The 17462-nt window shown below is 41.3% G+C and overlaps 1 protein-coding gene across 3 annotated transcripts in view; it reads right to left on the reverse strand.

Moving 5' to 3' along the window:
- Positions 1-17462, reverse strand: part of LOC145351707 (E3 ubiquitin-protein ligase RNF130-like) — a 184888-nt gene that overhangs the window by 107219 nt on the left and 60207 nt on the right. For all 3 annotated transcript variants that reach the window (XM_080201283.1, XM_080201282.1, XM_080201281.1), the window contains exon 3: positions 11-82. In XM_080201283.1, the coding sequence (XP_080057409.1) occupies positions 11-82 (72 nt within the window). The remainder of the gene's footprint in view (positions 1-10; positions 83-17462) is intronic.

Raw genomic sequence — 17462 nt, forward strand, 5'->3', positions numbered from 1 at the left:
CAGTGCTTACCTTATCACCCTTTCTAACAGTTCTGGTAGTTAGTTTGCTGGTAGCTTTTCTAGCAACATCCCCCAGTTGACGCTGGATTCATACAAATAAAAATAGAGAAAAAAATTAAAAACATGCTTCAGAGAGAAAAGCAACAGTTGAAAACAGATTAGACCTTAGGTACAATTCTAGTCCTACTTTAGAGGACACTGCTTTACTTTGAACAAAATGATGATTCATCCAGTCGAATACCATAGTCTAAAGACCAGAATTCCACACTGCACTGAGACACAGTCTATGTGGTATTGAGTTAGCTGATCTCATTCAGGATTTCAAAACAGGTGCTAAAACTCACCAATGCCCTTTTTTAGGGCAAAGGGAGTGGGCTGAGACACCTGCAAACCATACTGGAAATGCAATGTGAGCAGAGGATTAGGTTTAGCTACGACGCAATCAAGTATTTTACTTATACTCAGTGACCACTTGGGTGACAAAATTATTTCCATTTGTAGAATTTCTAGATCTAGAACAGACTTTATATTACAGTCTTTATATTAGTTGTACCAAATCTAGGTATCTGATTCTTCATTTTAATCTAAAGTTTTAAAAAATCTATAATGTAAGGCTAAATCCATCATATTACCATATTTTAATTTGGGACAAAGATTATATCAGAAGGCGAGAGAGTGTGTGCAATATGAATATCATTGAAGTCATGGAAAACTACCAAACACAGAAGCAGATACCTCTGCAGTGCAGAATAAGCTGCTGGCACTGGGATTCCCAGACAAAAGTAGACCTTGTGCTAACACTGTCACTTTGACAGAAAAATTATCATATGTTTTGATCCATAAAAAATAATTTGACCTTACTAGTAACAAACATTTTAATTATTATAATATAAAAGTCAAAAACTGCTCAAAAGAAAGTTATGTTGGGTCAGAAAATATTTATTGTAATTTCTCTCAGATGTTTGATAAAATGCCAGACTGTAATCTAGAATCAAAACCAGATTAGCAGCTCTTGGGATTTGAGCACAGCTCATTTCCATGAAGATAGTCTCATGTTCCAAGTGTTGTGTACAGTTTTTGAGCTGAGTCAGATCCCCTCCACAAAAGGTGCAATGCACTAAGTCAGCAACCCTTAAACTGCGGCAAATCTAACCATTTCAATTTGTACAAGCATCCGTAGTATAATTAAATTGTGGTAATTTGTCTACTTAAATATTAAATGGCACAGTATGTAGTGAAATATGAAGTCCATTTTATAAAAACTAAAGTAACCTATTACTGGTTTTCTTTCAGTTTCGGCCTCTGTCAAATGTTTCCCTCTTTATAACTGCTATAAAGAAAACTTCCAACATTTCAACACAAAGCCCTTCTGGTAACATTTTATGGATTATTATTAAAACATCACCATAATACTCAGATTGGTATTCTTCTGAATTTTCAAACAATAGTGATGGACAAATGTTGAGAGTGCACAGGACCCCAAATCCACAATGATGAGGAGTTTCAATGAAAAGCGATTTTACACAGGAGTTCATTTCCTGTAACCACCAACTTGAGAGAGTGAAATACCAGAACAAAGGATTGAGAAGTACCAAAGTGTATTATGCTTCAGAATATTTATAACACTGCAGTTCAACTTAGCATTATGATAGAAGGAATTGGATGCGGGCATCGCTTCATTAGGACATCAACCACCATCTCTAACATTCACTCCCTCCACCACCACTGCAGTGGTAGAATTGTATACGTAACATTCACAAGCAACTCAACAAGGTTCCTAGGATCTCTACCAACTAGAAGGACAAAGGCAGCAGATGCATGGGAACCCCACCACTGCAAGTTCCCCTTCAAACCACACGTCATCTTGTTGTGCCGTTCGTTTGTTGTCACTGGGTCAAAATTCTGGAACCCTCCTAAACAGTGCTGTGGGCGTACTTAGACCACCTAGATTGCTGCGGTTGAAAGTGATGGCTCATCACCACTTTCTCAAGGACAATAAAAATACTGGCCTAGCCAACAACCCATGAAAGAATAAATAAATATTTTGTTACCAAATACAGTAAAAATTAACCTGGAATATTGCTCTAATTAAACTAGAGCAGTGGAACTCAGGAGACATGGATTTAAATTTGTAACAGGTAATTTGGGTTGGTATCAGGAATTCTAGGATGTTTAAATGAACTAAGATGAGTCAAATGGCCTTTCTCATCTTTAATTGCGATCATGTATAGCATTTGACCAGCTTAGTGACATAGAAATATATTTTCCTGTGAGATTTTTTTTAAACAAATTAACTGCACTTTGATTTTATAGAGGGAAAAGTATCCCATGTTAGGGGAAATGAAGAGATTTAGTAAAATCTGACAGTAAAAATCACTCGATTGACAATGCTTAAACCCTGAGTGAACCGTACACATCCAAGGATCTGACAGCACCAGAGCTCACTGGCAAGCTTGTCTGACTTCCAACACCAAACAGTGAAGAGATAGCAAGCTCTGCTCTGGTTGAAGGTTTAATAATAAAGCAATGTAGACATGATTGAAAAATTTAAAATGTTATATGTACTGTTGAAAAGTGTATCTGGGACTTGCTGAATGTGCTGCACTGGAAGGGAGTGCTGTATTATCTCTAAGACAGTGCTCTCCATGATTGAGTCACAAATAAATGATTGTAACTTGTACCAGAGTCTCAACATCACACAAAGTGATAAACTTTTTATAATTATGAAGTAACATTTCAGAGAAAACATCTTCCAACAAAATATCAGTCGTTCTGACATTTTATTACTTTCCTAGTTAAAATTATTACATTTAAGGCCTGAAGATTGATCTCTTAAAAAAAAGTCATTTAGAGGAATCAGTTAATTACTGCAGGTGTTCCACTGGTGTCGATAAAAAAATTGTTTCTTTAATTTACAAGCAGCAATGAATTTCATAGTTGCTTTCCAACTTGATATGAATCCAGAAAATTGGTGTTAATACAAACCTTTCAACAGAATAAATACCTTCTGGATGTTATCTCTAATAGCTGTCAAAAGGTTATCTGAAAAGTTTTTCCTCTGATCTCTACTTCCAGGTATTCCAGAACTATAGGAATCTTATTGTTAGACACAAATTTATGCAGAATTGGGGCTGCATGAAATCAAAGAGGAATAAGAATGATACCTATACATCGGCTATAATTTAATGCCACCTTCTGAAGTGGAAACCTGGAAGTGAGCCAGCAAGCGGCTGGGCTGTAAAGATCAGGTGGCATGGTGTGCTGTGGAGGAGCTCAGGTCCAATGCCTATCCACCTCCACTGGAATTTTAGCAGCAGTGGGGGGGGGGGGGGTGTGTGTGTGTGTGTGTGTGTGTGTGTGTGTGTGTGTGTGTGTGTCAGTATTCAGGCAATCTGGCCTAAGGCAAAATGATGCTCTTTCCCATAATGTTATTAACCAGCAGTGGGGGAATCCACACCGTGTGAGACCATCATAGTTTATCTGGCAGCTTCGCATGTGCTCTCCTGATCAGGCATCATGCCCTGTGGAGACCCCTTCCCAATGATAATTATCACCTTCTTGTTCTCTACTTGCCGAGCCTCCCAGTTGCAACTTCTAAACTGCCCTTGCTAATGCCTGCTGACTGACCGGGTGAAGCTTCCGAGTTACCTCAGGATCTGACATCAATTGTTGTTTGTTGGGGAGAATTGCTGGACTTGCAGCAATGACCATCAATCCCCATGGTGCTTCTGGGACTGGAGAGATATTGAAGGCAGGACATCTTCCAGTGGGAAAGGAAGCCACAACTTCATGCAGTTAACCTGACCATTTTCAATTACCATTCCTGTTCTCCTCCCATCAACACAATATGATCACTGGCTTTTCAGCACCATGAAAACTAAAAGCAAGTTGCTGCATCAACTTCTGCTAACGTTCCCGGCCACGTCCCCCAGTGGGTCCCCTAATTTATCGTCTTCATTTATCTTGCTGTCACCAATATGTGAAATTCTAAAGACAAAGTACTGTGGATGTTGGAATCTGAAACAAAGAAGGAAAGTGCTGTAAAATCTCAGCAGGTCTGACAGCATCTGTGGACAGAGAATAGACCCAATAGTCTGGATGATCCTTCATCAGGGCCCTGCTCTGACAATGTGAAATTTTAGACCTTGACTTAAGAAAAACTTGCTAAAGGTTTTATGGGTACTGTATGCCCAATTCTTTTCTGACACGATCAGGTTATTTGACCACAGAAATATAATTAATCCAAATTCCTCTCCCTCAGAAAGCAAATGTACGTTTCAGGAAGGATTGGAGCAGTATGCTAGCCAATTTCCTCTCCCTAAGATAGTGACATTGAGGGTAATTACAATGTCCCTGCTAAGATCATCTAGTGACAAACACCAAAACTGAATCCAGGACCTGCTGATAGTTCAACCATTAGCCAGTCAACTACACTGAAACCAATGGTAGAATATCATTAAAAAAAACTTCACTGATCATAATCAGTTTCATGTATACAAACAGGTTGCTTTTTTTCCATTACATTAGTTTCACTTTAGACAAAGTCAGAGCACTGCAGACACAGAAACAATTGGATGTTGGATCAAATATGTGCTGATGGAGAGAGCTGAGTAACATCAGAAATAGGAGAAGGGCAAAGTACTTCTGTGGAGAACTTCACAGAGGTAACAGGATAGGAGTGGGAAGAGAAACCATTACAAGAGATTCTCTATCAAGGAGTGATCCAGAGTTTTGGATAATTACATCTCTATTCTTCTGGTTTTTAAGCTAGATACAGCACTATACCTGAACTTTTTTTATTGTTACATAGTATTAATCTTTAAGCCCTTTACAGAGCAATAAGGGAAAGATTTAGTCTCAAATTGTGAACAGGGCTTCCCCAGGCCCATTCAAGCTTGAATGCAGGTAAAAGTTCATTTTTAAACTGAGTGAAACCTTGCACCTATTCTTACTCCAATTTCTTCGTGATCTGCTTTCCGCAAGGTGCACCATGATGACATTAATGATTCCCAAGATAACAGAATTACATAGAATATACACATTGAACAGGCAGCTGGCTCAACAAGTCCATGTCAGTGTTTATACTCCATAAGCCTCCTGTTATCCTGCCTCATTTAATGCTCATCGATCTCTTCATTTCTCCCTTATGTGCTTGGCCTCATCTGCATCTGCCTCAACTCACTATGTTTGATAGTGAGTTCCACATTCTCACTATTCTCTGGGTAAAGAAGCTTCTCCTGTGGCCTTTGGACAGATTGCAAGATAGGGATTAGAACCTCCTGTCTTTTCATATCATACTGTTCCTACCATTGGTTCTGGGAAAGCATAGATGTAGGGCAGAAAATCTTTGGTGCATGCCCGGAGCCTACATTGCTGCAATATAAAAAGGCAATCTTCTTCCTCATATTCCCTCTTAGAATCATAGAATCCTTATAGCGCAGAAGGGAGCCATTTGCCCATTGACGCTACACTGACAACAATCCCACCTAGACCTCGTCTCTGCAATCCTGCTAACTCCCCCTGACACTAAGAGGCAATTTAGCACAGCCAATCCACGTAACCTGCACAAGTTTAGACTGTGAGAGGAAACCTACGCCGACATGGGGAGAACATGCAAATTCCACACAGCCGTTACCCAGAATTGAATGTGGGTCCCTGTCACTGAAAGGTAGAGGTGCTTCAATGTTCCACCTGCTGTGACGAAAAGTTTGTGCCGCAAAAGCATGTATGTTTTAATGCTGACAATTATTTTAGCTCAATGCTGTCCAATGAGCTTATTTATTTAATAACTAAAAGTGCTCCCAAAATTTATGTCTAACACTATCAGCATCATTTGAGGGGAAAATACAGGTTTTGCACGAACACAGTTTAAACCAATTATTCTAACACAGAACAAGAATCACAAATATAAAAGGCCCTGTCTAAAATCTTAAGCTAAGAGATATGGCAGACAGGTGAAGAACATACACATAAGAACATAAGAAATAGGAGCAGGAGTAGGCCATCTAGCCCTTCGAGCCTGCCCCGCCATTCAATAAGATCATGGCTGATCTGTCGTGGCTCAGTTCCACTTTCCCGCCCTCTCCCCATAACCCTTAATCCCCTCTCTTATCAAGAACCCATCAACCCGCTTCTTAAAAATATTTAGCGAGGCAGCCTCCACCACTTCAACGGGCAGAGAATTCCAGAGATTCAACACCCTTTGAGTGAAGAAGTTCCTCCTCAACTCCGTTCTAAACCGCCTCCCCTTTATCTTGAGGCTGTGCCCCCTAGTCCTACTGTCTTTTTTGAGCGGGAAGAGTCTCTCCACCTCTATCCTATCCATCCCATTCATCATCTTATACGTCTCAATGAGATCTCATTCTTCTAAACTCTAACGAGTACAAGCCTAGTTTATTCAGCCTCTCCTCATAGCTCAATCCCCTCAACTCCGGTATCAGCCTAGTAAACCTCCTCTGCACTCCCTCCAGGGCCAATCCTTGCACAGAAAATCTAATACAACAAGAAAACTGAGAAATAGACCTCAAAAATTTCAAAGTCTGGGAATATTTTGTTATTACAGAGTTGCAATTACGATAGACTAAAGACCCTTTAACGAAAAGGTCATTGTTCATTCTCTTTGCAATTCTGAAGACACAAAGATTGCTGCAATACTACCACCTCCTAAATGACCTGCTCAAATATGTTATGTCTGGCACAATTTTCACACAGTAACTTAAAAATAATACCCTAAATACACAGGCATCAAGCAATTTCACAGACTTGGTATGAGAATGACAGTACTTCTCCTGCAGGATATTTTCCAGAAATCAATGCACTACAATATGAAATAATAACAGGTTGAGCTTTTTAAATATCTCTCCAATTTTGTTTTTGGCCTTATTTATTCATCTGGATAGACAATGGGTAATACTTAAGGAACAAATGTATGCATTGCAACAGTTACACATTCCTTTCTGATTCAGAAGGAATGTTTAAAAAGTGTCCAGCAAGGGAAATTTGATGGTGTTAAACTGTTTACATTTCAATGCGGAGAGTATTACAAACAAGGTAGATGAGTTACGGCACAGATACACACATGGCAGCATGATGTCATTGCTATAATGGAAACTTGGCTAAAGGAGGGGCAACATTTGCAGCTCAGTATACCTGGTTATTGAGTTTTCAGGCATGATAGATTGAGAGATAAAAGAGGAGGAGTATCACTAATGGTTAAAGAATCAATTCCAGTTGTGAAACAGGATAACATGCTGAATGGGTCAACACACAAAGCTTTATGGGTTCAGCTTAGAAGTAACAAAAAAGGGGCAGTCATACCATTGGGAGTAAACTACGGGCCCTTAAATAGTAAAAGATAGATAGAAGAACAAATATGTAGGCAAATTTCTGCCCGTAAGAACAAGAGGGAGACTTTAACTATCCCAATATTAGCTAGGATTTGAACAATATAAGGGGCACTTGACAGAAGAATTCATGCAGTGCATCCAGATGTTTTCTTTCTCAACCAAATAATGAGATATAATTCTAGACCTAGTCTTGAGGAATGAAGGAGGGCAAGTGGGTGAAGTGATAATTGGTGACCATATTGGGGATAGTGATTAGCATTACCATGGAAAAGGACAGAGATAAAGCTAGAATAGAAGTTTTGAACTGGGGAGAGGCAAATTTTGCCAGAATGAGAAGGTACTTGGCTGAGGTGAACTGGACAGCATTGCTAACTGGCAGCATTCAGTGGAAAACCAGTGGAAAATACCAATACGCCTAAACGTACTAAGTGGATATGTTCCCTTCAAAAATAAGAGTGGTACTGCCAAATCCAAACCTCTCTGGTTGTCTAGAAGAATACAGAGGAAGGTCAAGCTGAAAAAGAAAGTGTATGATAGGCACAAAGAACTAAGCACTGCAGATAACCTAGATGAATATAGGAAGCGCGGGGATAAAGGAATAAAGGAAATAAGAAGTCAAAGAGAGGGCATGAAAATAGATTAAGAAAACCCAAAGATGTTTTACCAATATATTAATGGTAAAAGGTTAGCTCAGGAAAAAGTGGGATCTGTCAAAGATGAAGAAGGGAACTTGTGTGCAGATACAGAAGCTGTGACAAGGGTTTTAAATAAATATTTTCTCTCAAGAAAAAGGATGATGCAAATTTAGTACTCTGAGAGGAACACTGAGATATTGGATGGGAAGTATTCGGAGGATTGGAATCCTTGAAAATCACCAGGGCCAGATGGACTGTTTCCAAGGCTGCTGAAGGAGGTCAGGGAGGAGGTAGCAGATGTTCGGAGGATGATTTTCCAATCTTCACGAGATATAGGGCAGGTACTAGAGGACTGGAGAAATGCAAGTGTAGTTCCATCATTTAAGAAAGATAAAAGGAAATGCCAGTTAGTTTTATAATGGTACAGGACAAATTAGTAGAATCAATCCTGATAGGATTAACTGACACGTAGAAAGGCATGGACATGTCAGACATGGTCAGCATGGATTTGTTAGAGGAAGGTCTTGCTTCACAAATTTGACTGAATTATTTGAGAAAGTGACAAGATGGGTTGATGAAGGTAGCGCAGTGGATGTTGTATATATGGATTTTAGCAAAGCGTTTGACAAAGTCCCACATGGCAGATTTGTCAAAAAAGTAAAAGCCCATGAGATGCAGGGTAATGTTTTAATTTATTTATTCATGGAACAAATGTTGCTGCCTGGCCAGAATGTATTGCCCATCCCTAGTTGTCCCTGAGAAGGTGGTTGTGCCTTCTTGAATCACTGCAGTCCACGTGCTGTGGGTTGACCCACAATGTTATTACGGAGGGAATTCCAGAATTTTGATCCAGTGACTGTGAAGGAACAGCAAAATATTTCCATGTCAGAATGATGAATGGCTTGGAGGGGAACTTGCAGGTGATTGTGTTCCCATGTATCTGCTGCTCTTGTCCTTCTAGAAGTGGTCATGGGTTTGAACAGTGCTGTCTAAGGATCGTTGGTGAATTGTTCAATGCATCTAATACACATGAGTGCTTCTGCACATGGCGGAGGGAGTGAATGTTAGTGGATGTGGTGCCAATCAAGCAGGCTGCTTTGTCCTGGATTGTGTCAAGCTTCTTGAGTGTTGTTGGAGCTACAAGTGAGGAGTATTCCATCACAGTCCTGACTTGTGCCTGCAGATAGTGGACAGGCTTTAGGGAGTCAGGAGATGTATTACTTGCTGCAGCATTATGGCAAACTGGATCAAAAGTTGGCTGAGTATCAGGAAACAAAGGATTATAGTTGACGGATACCCTTGCAAATGGAAAATTGTTTCAAAAGGTAATCCTCAGATTTTGGTACTGGGAACCTTGTTGTTTATGTTATATATTAACGATTTGCTGGTTAGGTGCATTGGCTATGCTGAATTCTCCCTCAGTGTACCTGAACAGACACCAGAATGTGGTGACGAGGGGAATTTTCACAGTAACTTCATTGCAGTGTTAATGTTAGCCTACTTGTGACACTAACAAATAAGCTTAAAACTTAAATGCTTCTGTTTTGGTCTGCCTTCACTAATCTGTTTACATATCCAAGTTTTTATAGTCTTCTTTTATGTTCTTGCAAGTTTACTCTTCATTTTTTATTTTCCTCTTCTTTGTCAATCTCTTTGCTGAATTCCAAACTGATCCCAATCCACAGCCCACAATATAAGGAAATGACACAGCAATTAACAACTAATTTAGTTCTGTCTTCACACTGGAAAACACAAATAATTTCCCAGAAGGAAAGTGAAGAGGAATTGATGGGAATGAAAGGTGATAAATCCCCAGGTCCTAATAATCTAAATTGCAGGATACTAAAAGAGTAGGCCTCAGAAAAACTGGATCAGTCACCTTCATCCTCCTGGACAGCGCCTGCCCACCCGCCACCACAGCCTGACAGACAGCAACACTGCCCCCCACCCCCCCGGCACTGTTCCCTCTGCCCCCAATCCGGCAGGTGGGGCTTCAATAGTTCTGATCCTACTAGCGACGCCATCACAACAGGTCCTCACAGAGGGGAAATTGCATCCTGAACTTAATAATATTTCAATCTACATTTAAATGGATTTAAATAATGGGATCAACCTTGAACCCTGTAAGATTGTGAGAGGCACGAACCTGATTTTGCACTTTTCTTGCTATCTTACCAGCTCAGTGGGGCAAGAAGATAACAATACCCACTTAGAATTTAGCTGAACGAGCAAGAAAATGGGTGACTTTCAGATCTGTCTTTTGGGCTAATTTGAAAATGCAATCTAATGGCAGTCTGTCACTTTGGGGTGGGCAGGGGGATGGGTGGGAGAATATAGCCTAAGTTTGCTGGTGGTAAAGCTGGCTGCAGACTGCTCAGAGAGCCCTGATCTGTCAGTGGATTGGTGATCTTTTGCCCCCATCACAGCCTCCCCCGATCATCAATGACAATGTAACTCCCCCACCCTGGCAACACAGGTCGCCAGCAATGGGGTCCTTCTGAAAAGTCTCCTGTCACAGCCCCCTCCTTGGCCCATGCTGCACCTCCCCCCCCACCTCACCAATCACTCCTTGTGCTGATCTCCATCCACCGCGTCCCCCCCCAACCCCCATCGATCACACTCCACCACCCCCCCCCCCCCCCCCCCCCCCCCAAACTACAGAGCAAAGTTCGCCCTCTTGTCTTCCACCTTATAGCGTCCCCCAGCTGAGGCGTCACCCCAGCTCAGGCGTCACCCTGCTGGCACTGCCCCAGTACAGCTATGGTACGCAGTGGGCAGTTCTAGGTTGGCACTGCCCAACTGTGTCCCCAACCACCTGGGGGTTTCTGTGACATCCGATTCCCCCAGTTGAGGTCGACTGGCACAATGAGCTGTTAAGATTGTGCCCTGAGAAAATACTAATGGGATTGAAGTGAATATGGATTTATTAAGGGAAAATCACGTTTGACAAACCTATTGGAGTGTGTTGAGAACGTAACTAGCAAAATAGATAGAGGGAAAACCTTTGAATTTTCAGAAAGCTTTTGATAAGGTCACACATTAGATATTAATACACAGAACTAAAGCACCTGGGTTTGGGGGATACAATATTGGCATAGATTGAGAATTGGTTTGCTGCAGGAAACAGCAAGTAGAAATAAATGTTTTTTTCAAAGTGGCAGACAGTGACAGTCCTGCAAAGGTCAGTACTTGAGTCTGAGGAATTTACAATGCACATCAATGATCTGGAAGAGGGAAGCAGATTTCCAAGTTTGCTGATGACACAAAACTTGGTGGAAATATGACTGGTGAGGAGATGTTAAGAGACTTCAAGGTGATTTTAGACAAGTTGAGTAATGGGTAAATTCATGACAGATGCAGTGGATAAATGTGACTTTATTCACTTCAGTTGGAAAAACAGAATTGCAGAGTATTATTTAAATGATGATAGATTGATAGATTATAAAGGGACCTGGGTGTCCTAATACACCAGTCACTGAAAGCAAGCATGCAGGTACAGCAAGTAGTGAGGAAGGCAAATGATATGTTGGCCTTCATTGCAAGAGGACTGGAGAGCAGGAGCAAGAATATCTTAAGAGGAGATTGGGTGGACTTGGCCTGGATTTACTGGAGTTTATAAGAATGAGGAGGGAAGAATCTCATTGAAACTTACAGAATTCTGACAGGGCTGGACAGACTGAAAGCAGGGATGATATTCTTCCTTGCTGGGAAATCTAGAATAAGGGGCCACAGTCCATTTAGGTTTGTGATGAGGACAAATGCAATCAATAATAGGGTTATGAACCTGTGGAATTCTGTACCACAGAAGGTTGTGCAGGTATATTTAAAAAGAAAATTGATCTATTCTAGACACTAAAGGTGTCAAGCGGTATGTGGGGAGAGTGCAAGAGTATGACCTTGAGCTAGAGGGTCAACCGTAATCATACTGAATGGCACATCAGTCTCAAAGGCCCAAATGACCTATTCCTGCTCCTATTTTCTACGTTTCTATCTTTAGCTGAGAGGACAAATGATCCGCAGATTTTTCTGGTATAAATTCCGTTCCAAGCTCATCCAACAGAAAATGCACTTAGTAGAAGTAAAGAATCAGCAATATTTCCCCTTCCTGTATACAAGATAACTCAATACAACAAAAAAAATCCTATTTTGCAATTGTACCAGGTGTTGACACTAAATGGACCTTTGGACGGCTATCTGCAAGAACCATCTGCAATTACTTAGTTAACCAAAAAAACTGACAAGTCGTCAAATTGCAGAATAAGTACCTTATTCTTCACATTTAATTTCACATCTACTTACCATAGAGATCATAAATTCTGTACCTATCCCTTCCTCCAAAGATGCAGTGATAGCTATGTTAATTGACAGCCAGGTCATAGAGCATAGCTTTACATCAGGGATAAAAACAAAATGCATGCCATATCTTAAGACATTTCCTAGTAGCTGCTCTGCAGTCTTATGCTGGCAACAAAAGCCACATTGAAGTCACCGTCTGTTCCCTGTCAATTGTTGAGCTAAATATTACTTTCATTCTAAGTATGGCTGTCTCTAATTGCTTAAAGTTATTCCATATTTATGTGGGGACTGGCGTGCTTAAATGAACATGGGTGCAAGCACATTGCAAACATCAAGGAATTCTTGGAATAACAACAAAGGTCCAGGTTTGGATGTCATCAAGAAATAGAGTATGTTGGCTAAAAAAGACTTTCATGGGTCTTTGCATAATGATAAAATTCCGCTATCTGCCAAAACTTCAGGTAAGCTTGCATAAATTTTAGCTTCAGTAGAGATAGGAAAATGCCTTTAGGCCCAAGTCCAATCTCTTTTGACGTGCTGGTCTCCCACATGTTCTCATGTTCCTGCAATCCCATCACTGCAAAATTATTTAACTGTCTCTTTAACCCATTCATTATCTGCACTTGGGGAAGGGCAGGGGGCTTTTATTTTGTTCCATGATTTTCACGTTCAGAGGGTGAGTTATAAAATTCAGCTTGGTATGGATTCAGACCTAGTCTTTCTTGGGAACTTACCTTTACAGGAGCAGTCGAGAAATCAGAGGAGAAGTGTCTGGAGGCTGGAGCTCAGCAACCTATGAGTGGATAAAATTCAGTGCGGTGCGAATTCGGGCCTAGTCTCTCTCAGGAACTTATCTTTACAGGAACCTCAGGAGCAACTGGGAAATTGATGGAGAAACCAACCATCAGGGGATCTGAACTCAAGGCATCATGGTTTCAGACCAACAAGCGGCCTCTGATTGATGAGTTGCAGTCAGGTGAAGTATCTTTTTAACCCCTTCATTTCTTTAATATTCTAGTTCAATGGGACTGAATAGGGTAGTCGTTTAGACAAGATTTAGATTATATTTAATTTGTTCTTACTATAGTGGGCAATAACAGTTTAGTGAGTAATTAAACAGGTTGACGGACCAACTTAATTTAGTTATTACTTAAACAAAAGTGGTTCCACACAAATTAAGTTTTAATTTTAATTAATTAAGAGGATAATGTCGGTCAAGCAGTCTTATGCTCCACCTATGACATGTGGAAATTCCAGGACAGTCCAACTGTCCAGGAGGACTACATTTGCAGGAAGTATGTACAAATAAGGCTGTTAATAGATCGCTTAAATGCATGCACTTAGAAGCATATGATGGACAGCATCATAGACAGAAATTTCAGGGAGGTGACCGCACCAAGGCTGAGGAAGATAGATGGGTGACAGTCACAAACAGTAGGTAGTCAGTGCAGAAGCCTTCTGAGGCTGTCCCCCTCCCTCTCTCAAAACAGATATATCATTTTAGATCGAGAGGACAATGTATCAGAAGATGATGACACCAGTGGCCGAGACTTTGGCACCACTGCTGGCTCGAGGAGGTCAAAGTGCAGGCATGCACTTGGGTAGTTAGGGATTCAATAATAAGGAACACAGATGCTTCAGTGACCGTGATCGAGATGTTGCCAGGGTCAAGGACATCTCTCAGCAGGCACAGGGCACCCTGAAGCAGGAGGGCAATATCCAGCAGTTGTGGTCTATGTTGGAACTAATGGCATAGGTAGGAAGGAAAATACGGTCCTGCAAAATGAGTTCAGGGAGTTAGGAGGGCAGCGGAAATGCAGGACCTCTAGGATTGTATTCTCAGAAATACTCCCTGTGCCATGTGGTAGTGGGGCAAGAAATAGGAAGACAGTGCAGTTTAATGAGTGGCTTGACAGTTGGTGCAGGAGGGAGAATTTCAGATTTTTAGACCACTGGGATCACTTCCACAGCAAATGGGACCTGCACAAAAAGGATTGGTTGCATCTTAACTGGAAGGGCACTGACATCATAGCAGGGAGATTTGATTGTGCAGTTTGGGTACATTTAAACTAATAAGGCAGCGGGGGTGCGATCCACACCAGTAGGCCAGAGAGTACAGAGATTGTGGAGAACTCAGTAAATAGCACCAGTAAAGCTAAGAGAAATAAAACACAGGCAGAGTATACAAAACATGACAGGACAGATGATCTGAGTGTTAGCTTTAATGCAAGGAGTATGACACATGAACTTAAAGCCTGGATTACTACATGGAATTATGATGTGGCAATTATGAAGATTTGGATGAAAGAACGGCAGGACTGGCATATTAGCATTCCAGGATTTAGATGCTCCTGATGAGATACAGATGGTGACAAAAGAAGTGGTGTTGCTTTACTGATTTGGGAGAATGTTACAACGACGCAGAAGGAGGACACCGTGGTGGGATCATGCAGTGAGGCGTGTGGGTAGAACCCAGGAACACCAGAAGTGCAAACATACTGTTGGGGTTATACTACAGACCTGCCAACTGCCAGCGTGAAGTGGAGGAACTGATATGTCAGCAGAAGGTGTGGAAACAACAGGGTTGTTGAGATAGGCTAGATTAACTTCTCTAATATAGACTGGGATTCCTTTAGTACCAGGGGCTTGGACAGGGCAGAGTTTGTTCAATGTGTCCAAGAGTGCTTCTTGAGGCAATATGTAGATAGTCCAACACAGGAAGCAGCTACCGTACACCTGGTTCTGGGAAACGAGTCTGAACAGATGATTGGTGTCTCACAATTCTAAGTTTCAAGCCACTCGTAGAAAAGAATAGAAGTAATCCCAGAGTGAAAGTACGAAATTGGAGGAAGGCTATTTATGACAGTATTAGGTAGGAACTAGGGAATGTAGACTGGGGCTGGCTGTTTGAGTGTAAATCCACATCTCCCACATATGTGGGAGTCTTTTAAAAGTCAGTTGTTAACAATTCAGGACAAATATGTCCCTATAAAAATGAAGGTTAAAGATGGCAAGATTTGGGAACCCTGGATGACAACAGATTGTGAGCTTAGTGAAAAAGGAGGCATACATAAATTTCAGAAATTTGAAAACGGGCAAGGCTCCTGAGGAATATAAAGATAGCAGGAAACAGCTTAAAACAGGGACTTAGGAGGGCTAAAAGAGGCCATGAAATGTCCTTGGAAGGTATGATTAAGGAAAATCCTAAGGTTTTTTATGCGTATATAAAGGAGGAAGAGGAGAGCTAAGGAAAGTGTAGGTTCACTCAAGGACAATGGAGGGAATGTGTGTGTAGAGCCAGATGATGTGGGCGAGGTCCTTAACAGGTACTTTGCATCAATATTCACAAAGGTACATATTCTTGCGATTCAGCCAATGTTGTCCACTTGAAACGCTGCAGGAAAAGATGTCCCAAGGCATGCTACATTGGCAACACCATGCAGGCGCTATGACAACAGATGAATGGACACCGCTCGACAATCACTAGGCAGGAGTGTTCCCTTCCTGTTGGGGAACACTTCAGTAGTCAAGTGCATTCAGCCTCTGATCTTCAGATAAGCGTTCTCCAAGGCGGTCTTCAGGACACATAGCAATGCAGAATCACCAAGCAGAAACTGACTGCCAAGTTCTGCACACGACGACGGCCTCAACCAGGATTTTAGGTTTATGTCACACTACCTGTAACCCCCTACGACTTGCCTGGGCTTGCAAAATCTCACTAACTATCCTGGCTTGAGACAATTCACATCTCTTTAAACTGTGCTTAACCCTCTCTCCACTCACATTGTCTGCACCTGTAAAAACTTGATTCCCTGTTCAGACTCACGTTCCAACCACTATCTTGTAAATTGATCTGTGTCTATATATGCCCCGTTTGTGAACCCAATCCTCCACTCACCTGATGAAGGGGCAGCGCTCCGAAAGCTTGTACTATCAAATAAACCTGTTGGACTTCAATCTGATGTTGTGAGACTTCTTACTGCACAAAGGAGAAGGATGTGGTGGATGGTGAGTGTAGAAAGGAAGATGTTGACATTCTAGGACATGCTGCGATAAAAAAAGGAGATATTGGAGGTTTTGAAAAACATTAAGGTGGACAAGTCCCCAGGGCCAGATAGGGTCTATCCCAGAATACTGAAAGAGGCAAGGGAAGAAATTGCTGAGGCCGTGGCCAAAATCTTTGTATCCTCTATAGCTGTGGTCAAGGTACCAGAGGATTGGTAAGTAGCTAACATTTCAGTCTTTCTTAAACAGGGGGACAGAGACAATCTGGGATATTACAAGCTTGTGAGCCTTATGTCAGTGGTAGGAAAATTATTGAAGAAGATTCTTAGGAACAGGATGTACTCACATCTGGGAGAGAATAGGCTTATTAACGATAGGCAGCATGGTTTTGTGAAGAGACATTCTTTTGGTCGAGACATTGTGGATATGAATTGGAAAATCATGTTGCAGCTGTATAAGACTTTGGTCAGGCTGCATTTGAAGTATTGTATACAATTCTGCTTGCCACACTACTGGAAGAATGTTGATGCATTGGAAAAGGAGCAGAAGAGCTTGGAGGATATGGACTATGAAAAAAGGTTGAAGAAACATGGATTGCTTTTGTTGGAGCGGGGGATGAGGTGGGGGGGACTTTATAGAGGTTTATAAGATTATGACAGGCTTGGATAAAGTGGATAGTCAAAGTCTATTTCCCAGGGTGGGAGGGTCAATTACTCAGGGTGGAAACTTAAAAGGGAGAGGGAGAAAGTTTAAAAGATTTAAGGGACAAGTTTTTCACACAGAGGGTGGGGAATGCTTAGAACGCACTGCCACAAAAAGTAGTGGAAGTAGATTCCATAACAAGAGGCATCTGGATAGATGCATCAACAGGTTGGGAATAGAGGGATATGAACCATGTAGAGGCAAGAAATCATGAGAGAGGCATCTGTTGGCACAGACTTGGTGGGCTGAAGGGCCTGTTCCTTGCTGTACTGTTCTTTGTTCTCTTTGATTTTTATCTTACATCTAAATATTTCTGATTTAGCTTTGTACCCTTAAATTATTTGTTTTTACTTTGGATTTGAATCCTTTGCCAGAATGGTAAATCTTCCAGGATCAACTTTATCAACTTGCTTTGTGTCCTGGAAATTTGACTATTATAATAGTGCATTTTCCAAACAGAACAAACCAAAGCTCTTAA

This window comes from Carcharhinus amblyrhynchos, chromosome 13 (genome assembly GCF_965287045.1).
Source record: "Carcharhinus amblyrhynchos chromosome 13, sCarAmb.v2.hapA, whole genome shotgun sequence".
Taxonomy (NCBI): Eukaryota; Metazoa; Chordata; class Chondrichthyes; order Carcharhiniformes; family Carcharhinidae; genus Carcharhinus; species Carcharhinus amblyrhynchos.